The 9,451-nt window shown below is 31.9% G+C and overlaps 1 protein-coding gene across 1 annotated transcript; it reads left to right on the top strand.

Moving 5' to 3' along the window:
• Positions 1–4,174: 4,174 nt before the first annotated feature.
• LOC131656809 (probable inactive purple acid phosphatase 27) lies at positions 4,175–8,149 on the top strand. Its single transcript, XM_058926412.1, has 13 exons — positions 4,175–4,485; positions 4,576–4,663; positions 5,453–5,719; positions 5,810–5,918; positions 6,002–6,116; positions 6,206–6,338; positions 6,469–6,656; positions 6,765–6,951; positions 7,041–7,108; positions 7,360–7,453; positions 7,538–7,726; positions 7,825–7,905; positions 7,988–8,149. Exons 1-13 carry the CDS (start codon positions 4,175–4,177, stop codon positions 8,039–8,041), a joined length of 1,884 nt encoding a protein of 627 aa, XP_058782395.1. The 3' UTR covers positions 8,042–8,149.
• The last annotated feature ends 1,302 nt before the right edge of the window (positions 8,150–9,451 follow it).

Below are 9,451 nucleotides of genomic sequence, written 5' to 3'. Positions count from 1 at the left end.
AAGTGGCAAAGCTTCCTTCCCAATTGTAGATTGAAGTGATTAATCTTCTCTCCGTAAAATAACTGAGCTCCATTTGGTTTCACAGGATAACCAATAACCTCCTGATTTTACAGGTTGATCTCCTAACCTATGGTGTTAAGCGGGCTAACCATGAACCTAATGGTAAGTTCATCAATAATGTTAATAAGGTGCTTAAAGTATTCTTATATTACTAAGGTAATGCACATATTCACCTAAAAATGTTTTAAACCTCAGTATATTTGCAGGTACAACTATATGCAACCATCAGATGTTTACGATTGTTTTAATGATGACAACTCTATGATGTGATGTCTTCATCAGTCAACTAATGATCAAGATGTTATCTCAAGATTAAGATGTTTTTTTTGGTGAGATCAAGATGTCAATACCATTATTAATGTCAAGCAGCATTCAATGGAGTCCATGATAATCGCTAGTCAAGAAATCTCTAATGATGATGTATATCAAGAAGATATATGAAAACTCATTAGTTAGAAGAAGCTAAGTTCCATATGAAGTGATGAACCAAGTAAGGGATATTGAAGTGTCAAAGTTTAGATAGAAGGGAAGTGTGAAAGCTCACCTAATCTGTGTCTGAGTGATCATAATATTGTAAATATAATAGAGGATTTCATACATTACTAAGGCAATGCACACACTCACCTAAAAATATTTTAAACCTATGTGAATTTTATAAAACACCTTAAAACCTATAAAAGAACCATCAAGGTACTTGTGAGATTGACTAAGAGCATTCTTGATCCTTTAGGAATTATTTGTACACTGCCTAGGGACTTAATCTAATTGATCATGGTAAGAGAAAACTTTTTAATTGATTAAGAATACTCATCATCGATTAAGATTCATATGCATTGTGAGGTCTCCTTTTGGGGAATAAGAGTTGCCATAATTTTGAAGTCTCTAATCGATTAACCCTATAGCTTAATCGATTAGATCATTTAAAGGCCCAATAATCTTTTTCCTTTTTGAGCCTATTTTTTCTCCTATAAACATATAACTTCTCCTCATTTCAAAACACACTAGAAAATTAATTTCTATAATACTTTATCACTTTCTACTTTGTCTCCATTTCTTTTTTTTCTTTTTCACTAAATTGACTTAATGCTTGGAGAATAAAAAATATGTGTTAGACTTTTATTGTTCTGGTATTATGAGAATTTTTGTAAATAATTCAAAAGAGTTTTTTTTCACTTGTGTAATATCTTCTAAGGAAATTGTTTTTTTTATTCTTAAGCTAAGCCGGTAAAAAGGTGTGTTTGAGGTTAGCTAGTTAAAATCTTTTTTTGGTTTGTGAGCTCAACAACTGTAAAAGTTCTAGTTTGGTTCATGAGATCATGTGTTAATATCTTCATTTGGTTCATGAGCTCAACTGCACGTAAAAGCTCTATTTGGTTATTTAATTGTCCTAGTGTAAAATATAGTGTTTAGTTTGAAGTATAGTCGTTATAATTGGACACCGTTTTTAACCTCCACGACTCAACCCCCTCATATCTTTCTTTCTATAACACCCGAGGCCGAAGAAGGCGAGGGGTCGTTGCACCACATGTAACACTTGAGGCCGAAGAGGGCAAGGTTGGTCGCCACATCGGAATAAGAGGAATCCTAAGGCTGTGCAGGAATGGGACCGCATGGTTGAAGGAAAGCTTATGAGGATTGATGGGTACTACCTATACTAACAAGATGCATCTTCTTTTCGGTAGCGTGTTCCATAAGAACTCCACAGTTAAGCGTTCTTGACTTGGAGCAATTCTGGGATGGGTGACCTTTAGGGACATTTCTCGGAAAGCGTGCGAGTTAGGTCAAAGCATGCTGAAAAGACTCGTGTTGGTTTGTGGGGTCAGTCAATCCTCCCGAAAGCAAATGTGGTTTGAGGACGAACCATGCGGAAGCTGGTGGGCATGTAACACCCGAGGCCGAAGAAGGAGAGGGGTGGTTGCACCGCATGTAACACCTGAGGCCGACAAGGGCAAGGGTGGTCGCCACATCGGAATGAGAGGAATCCTAAGGTTGTGCAGGTATGAGACTGCATGGTTGAAGGAAAGCTTATAAGGATTTATGGGTACTACCTATACCAACAAGATGCATCTTCTTTCCGGTAGCCCGTTCCATAAGAACTCCACTCGTGTTGGTTTGTGGGATCAGTCAATTATCCCGAAAGCAGTCTGAGGTGTTACATACACACTCTCTCTCTCTCTCTCTCTCTCTCTCTCACATACACACACTCTCTCTCTCTCTCTCTCTCTCTCTCTCTCTCTCTCTCTCTCTCTCTCTCTCTCTCTCTCTCTCTCTCTCTCTCTCTCTCTCTCTCTCTCTCTCTCTCTCTCTCTCTCTCTCTCTCTCTCTCTCTCATTTGTCCAACACTTTTATATATTAATTCTAATAGGCCTTAAATCACATTTTGCACACAACAACTACTCTAGTTCTTGTTTGCTTCAACCACAAATTATTTTCATGCTACCACTCGTGTTCGAAAACATTTGAAGTCATGCCCTAGGATAAGGATTTTCTCGCCAAGGAACTCACAAGTCAAGTTGCAAGGCTATTCAAATGCTGATTGGGCTGGATGTCTAGGTTATATAAGACTTGTTTTAGGTCAATGCTTTTTTTTTAGAAAGATCTCTTATTTCATAAAGGATAAAAAAAGTTGACTATGTCAAAGTCTTCAAGTGAAGTTGAGTACAAGACATTAGTTGCAGCAATACGCGAGCTTCAATGATTTCTTTACTTATTCAAAAAAAATATATATTGAAGGAAATTTTGAACATAAAGTTAAAGTTAATTTAAAAAGAAAATCATATTTAACTAACAAATTATATTTTTTTAATGCAATACTCTCAATTTTGCTAAGTAAGAAATATATCATATCAAAAGAAGACCATCATAAGTGGCACACAAATTTTATGAATGTTTTGTGAAGTACATGCAATTTGCTGAAATTTTATTTGAATATGCTGTGTGAACAGTTTTGGCTTTAATAATATCAGAAAATACTTTAAAAGAATTATATGCTTAGTTAAAATCTGAAAAATTGAATTTAAATTACTAATGATAAAAAAAACTTTGTTTTTTTATATATTAGCTTTTATAAAAGCATATAATTAAGAATAAATGAGAAACAATAAGAAAAAGAAAAAACATGAATATTATTTTGCTAATTTTTTTCTAATTCAATATTATAAAAATATTTTTAATAAAATTTAAAAAGAACGAATACAAAAAAGACAAAAAAAAATGGGATTTTTGATAAAAATATGATAAAAGTTAAAAATAAATAAAGAGAACCAATAAAATAAATTTAAAAAATGTGGATTTCACCTATAAAGAATCAATACAAAAAAGGAAAAAAAATGATTTTAATAGTTAGTGAGAGAAAATTTATGATTTTTATTTCTAATTAGAGGAAGAAGGAATAATTTTACTAAATAACAAAAAAAAAATTAATATTTGTTAATTAAATATGATTTTTAAAAATTAACTCTAACTTTATGGTCAAAATTTCCTTCAATATCATAATAATTTATTTTTAATTTTATATAATACAAATTTTTTGACTCATATTTTCTTTAACTGAATGTAAATAACGATTGCTGAAAATAAAACTAATTACATCTTTGGTTTGACTGAATGGCTTTTTGATTTAATTTTAGAAAATACTTCATTTTATCAATTTTTTAAAAACTATTATTGATTTATCACTTATTAATTTAATTATTTTTATATAAATAATAGTTGACAAAAAAAATATAAAAAAATTATTTTCATGGCACCAAATAAAATTAATGATACATTTTTTCAATTGTTAACTTAACTTATTCATGGAAAATTTACAAAAAGGAAAATTCTACATGTCCATAAATATTATATTTCCTTATCATACCATATTTTTTGCACAATATTAAAATACATTTTAATTATTTGATTTACTATCATATTCGACCAAGAGTTATACTTTTTAAAATTTTAAAATAGAAAAACCAATTTTATAAACAATTAAAAGAAAAAGTCATAAATACAATTCAGTCAAAAAGATTATTTTTATGTATATATTATATACCTCTCACTTTGCCATATCCTAAGAAATAAACTAATCACGTAAAAAACTTTGGCCTAAATTACTTCATCTTCTTCACTCATGGAATCCTCAAATTGGGTTCTGAAACATGTATCCATTATGCTCATTTTCTTCCTTACTCCTTCAATGTCCTCAACTTTAGACCTTGTGGTTAAACACTCTAAAACCTTACACAACAATTACACTACAGTATCAGATTTTAGATTGATAAATAGAAGAATTTTGAAGGACTGTTCAAGTAATTATGTTAAGATCAATGTCAGCTCAAATTCAAGCTTGTTGGATGACCAGTTTGTCACCGTAACGGTCACCGGGGTTTTGGAACCGAAGGATGGCGATTGGGTGGCTATGATCTCACCTTCAAATTCAAAGTAATAATTAAATTAAATGATATACATGATATGATTGTATATCAAAAGCATTGCTAATGTAAATTAATTATGTTTATTGAATATATGCAGTGTTGAAACTTGTTTGCTCAATGGATTTTATTATCTACAAACAGGTGATACTGCACAACTTCCTCTACTCTGCCACTATCCTGTCAAGGTAAGTTTTTTTTTTTATTAAGATTAATACGAGGATTCATGAACACAATATTGTACATGCATTCAAATTAACTAGTTATAATCTTCCCATTTTTTCATTGTTTAGCAACATTCAATGAATAATGTCTTTCAATATTTAAAATATATATATATATATATATATATATATATATATATATATATATATATATATATATATATATATATATATATATATATATATATATATATATATATATATATATATATATATATATATATATATATATATATATATATATATATATATATATATATATATATATATATATATAAGGAGGGGTATTCTTACTTCAAGAGTAAGTTATCAAGATTTATTCCTCATCATGACCATTGATTCTTTTTAATTTAATGGTTAAAATTAATAAGTAATTAAATGTGAAGAGAGAAAAATAATACTCATTAACTTTAACCATTAGATTGAGAAGAATCAATGATCATGATGAAGAGTAAGTTTTGATAACTTACTCTTCGAGTAAGAATATTCCTCATATATATATATATATATATATATATATATATATATATATATATATATATATATATATATATATATATATATATATATATATAATATCATTTGAACATGTATGTAAATAATGTAAATTTTTTATATTCCAAGATACTTAATAATATAAATTTAAAAAATTATTTTAAAATGAAATAATAAATACATAATAATTTTTACAAAAATCTTATATTCAAGAATAAAGTTTTGTCATCAAATGATTAATTAATTTAAAAAATGTAGGCACAATACTTATCAAGTGATCCAGATTATTTGAGCTGTAAAAACAATGAATGCAAGGAAGAACAAGATGGGAAATGCAGTGTGACAACTTGTAGTGGTTCCATAAAGTTTCATGTTATCAACATTAGAACTGACATTGAGTTTGTGTTTTTCACTGGTGGGTTTCTCAACCCTTGCCTTGTTGGAAGGTCCACACCTTTGAGTTTTGCTAATCCTAAGAAGCCACTTTATGGACATCTCTCAAACATTGATTCAACTGCAACATCAGTAAGCACAATAACTATAAGTCTAACTATGCTTTGAATGAATCATTTTCATCCTTAAGTGTGTGAAACTAACTGATGATTCATATTGTAGATGAGATTGACATGGGTTAGTGGAGACAAGGAACCTCAACAAATCCAATATGGAGATGGGAAAACTGTTACTTCAGAAGTTACTACTTTTTCAAAAGATGATATGTGCAGTGAGTAATACTTAACGCTTTTATGCTCAGAAATATGTCTTTTTCAAGTATCAGTACTGTTAATTCACCAGGAATATTTCCAGGTTCAGTAGTGCCAAGTCCTGCTAAGGATTTTGGTTGGCATGACCCCGGATATATCCACTCAGCAATCATGACAGGACTCAACCCATCAACTACCTACTCCTACAGATATGGAAGGTATGTATCAGTACACCTTAATTGCAAATATTTGTATATCAGCCCAAAGTATTGCAAGAAATTGTGACTTTGTTCTAATGATGGTCTAGTAACTCTGTTGGTTGGAGTGAACAAATCAAATTTTCAAATCCACCTTCTAGAGGATCAGATGAGCTCAGATTTGTTGCATTTGGTGATATGGGAAAGACCCCTCTCGACGCTTCAAAAGAACATTACATTCAGGTAAATTGATATTGAATTCAAATTAAATTACATTTAGAATTGAACTGCATATTGATGTAAGTTATCAGTTATCACCAACAACATTGTACCGATATATGTATTGACCAGCTTGATCTTGTTTTTCATGTAGCCTGGAGCTTTATCAGTTATCAAAGCTATAGCTAATGAAGTGGATTCCAACAATGTAAACTCGGTTTTTCACATTGGAGACATAAGTTATGCAACTGGTTTTCTAGCAGAATGGGATTTCTTCATGAACCTTATTAGTCCAGTAGCTTCAAGAGTTTCTTACATGACAGCAATCGGGAACCATGAGAGGTATTGTTTGCTCTCACATTAATTGTGATCATTGTCTTTTATTTTCTTTTATCTTTAATCTTTTATACCGATTGTTTTTCTAACAAAATTGTTCTTATTTAAATTAAGGGATTATGTAAATTCTGGTTCAGTTTATCAAACACCTGACTCTGGGGGTGAATGTGGAGTACCTTACGAAACATATTTTCCAATGCCAACTTCTGCAAAGGATAAACCTTGGTACTCTATTGAACAAGCAAGTGTGCATTTTACAGTAATATCCACTGAACATGACTGGTCCATAGATTCTGAACAGGTAAATGAGATAAATAATTATTTTTTATTTCTTATAGTTCTAATTTAATTAAATGATTGAGATACATATATGTAATATTCGCATTGCAGTATGAATGGATGAAAAAGGATATGGCATTAGTTAATAGACAACATACTCCTTGGTTAATCTTCATGGCGTAAGTGATTTACGTACATTTTTAGATTTTGTGGTTTCTCAACTGACATCAAACCGGCATAACTTCTAAATCATGGTTCAATTGACTTAAACCACTGAAACTGGGATAAAATCGCGACCAAACTGTCAAAATAACCTAAATGGTAGTAAAGTTTGGTTAAAGATTCAAACGGCTGAACTATCCGGTTTGGTTTTGGAAATAATGCTCTCAACTTCACAATATAAATTGAGCATTTTTTTATATAATTACAGACATAGACCAATGTACACTTCCAGACGCGGAGGATTTTTACTTAAAGATCAAAATTTTATTAAAGCTGTGGAGCCATTGCTATTGGAGAATAAGGCAAGAAAATCAAACTCCTCAGAATTATGTTGCTTACAGTGCCTTGTATAAGAAGCTAACTTGTGTGTTGTGAGCATGAAGCAGGTTGACTTAGCACTTTTTGGCCATGTGCATAATTATGAAAGAACTTGTTCTGTCTATCAGAATGAGTGCAAAGTCATGCCTATAAAAGATCAAAAGGGAGTAGACACTTATGATAACAGAAATTACAGTGCTCCTGTTCATGCTATCATTGGCATGGCTGGATTCACCTTAGACAAATTCCCAGACGATGTAACTAATTTTCCGTTCATCAAGTTCGTTTTTATACATATGTATTCATCAAGAGTTATGGTTATGCTTATGATTTGTTTGTTCTGTTGCGTTGGCAGGCTGAGAGCTGGAGTCTTAAAAGAATTTCAGAGTTTGGTTATTTAAGAGGACATGCTACTAAAAATGAGTTAAACTTGGAGGTTAGTATTTATATACTTATATATTCCAACCTCAATCACCCTTTCATGAATTCTTAACTTTATCCTTAATACATCATTGCAGTTTGTGACATCAAATACAAAAGAAGTTAAGGATACTTTCCGCATTACGAAGTAAAAGTTCACTCAAGGAAAAAGAAACAGATAAAGAAGTAGAAGTAGAAGCAAGTGGAATAAAAAATGAGACAAAAAGTCAAAGGAGATCAAGAGACACGGATGAAGATGAACATCATCTCGGTTGATTCTCTGTACTACATATACATTTTTGTTGATTCTAGTTACTGCAACTCCTATTTCTTGTCCAAATCATAACAAAAATATATATTGTTTCATAGTATACCTCTTTTTGTTCATTTTATTTTTGACTTTTATTAGTTTCACTTCATAGTAAATGTTAGAAACTTAGAACATTGAGTTCATCATGAAAAAGAATAGAGAATAGAAAATTGAAGCAACCAATTGTGTTATTGAGCTTAGCTTGGAATTGTAGATGGATCAGTCTGATATAGCTTATCAAATAGGCTGTAAAACTGCTGCAACAACCTGCAACAAACAAAATGATTTGGGTCGGTCGCCTAGGCTCAATAGGACGCGAGGCCCAATATTTTAATTAATTCAGTGGAAATTACAAGTTGTGTTCTAAAATGAAAAAATGGTGAAAGTGAGTAAATGCTAATAAATGCATGTAATAAAGTCCCACATTGAAATATTCACTCACTTTGAAAATCTTTATAAAGAGTCAATACCATTAACTCAACAAAAGAACAAAAGAGTATAAAGTGCCACATTGACTAATGTGGTGGTCCCAAGCAATATGCCACTTGTCTCAATCCTACAACCACTCGCCGGTGTCGACACCGCTCCGACTCCGGGTCCGGGGCGTGGGCGTGGGCGTAGAGGCGGCTTACAACCACTCGCCGGTGTCGACACCGCTCCGACTCCGGGTCCGGGGCGTGGGCGTGGGCGTAGAGGCGGCTTGTAGAAGGCACTTGAGCACTTCGGAAAGTTGGCAACTGTTCACGAAATAATGCAGAAGTGAAACCATGCAAAAATGGTGCATGAACAAGTGCAAATGTCAACAGTCATAACTTTTGAAAATTATATTATTTCATCAAGGGTCGCAACCTTATGAAACAATATTATTTTGGCCTATGGAAACATGATTCTAGATTAAGAATGACTCATCACAAAAACCGAAATTCCTCTAAATAATTCCAGATCATTCTTTGCTGCATTTGAGTTTTCGCCGGTTTTGCGCAAACTCTATAAGGATGAATTATCCTGGGTATTCCTGCATAAAACTCTAAGACATTCGAGAGTGCTTGAAATACTATAAAGAAAGTGATTCCATTCACGATTCCAGCCTCAGTCCATTCGATTGAAACTGATATTTTCTAACAATCTTATAGTATCTCAAACCATGGCCACTGACGCTTTTGTTTCAACCATCAAACTGATGAACAAGGACTTTGTGAAACTAGATCGTTTTGATGGAACAAACTTTACCCGTTGACAAGACAAAATGACA

This window comes from Vicia villosa, linkage group LG3 (assembly GCF_029867415.1).
Source record: "Vicia villosa cultivar HV-30 ecotype Madison, WI linkage group LG3, Vvil1.0, whole genome shotgun sequence".
Taxonomy (NCBI): domain Eukaryota; kingdom Viridiplantae; phylum Streptophyta; class Magnoliopsida; order Fabales; family Fabaceae; genus Vicia; species Vicia villosa.
The sequence above is the reverse complement of the archived record's forward strand: the minus strand, read 5'-3'. Positions and strand labels throughout refer to the sequence as shown.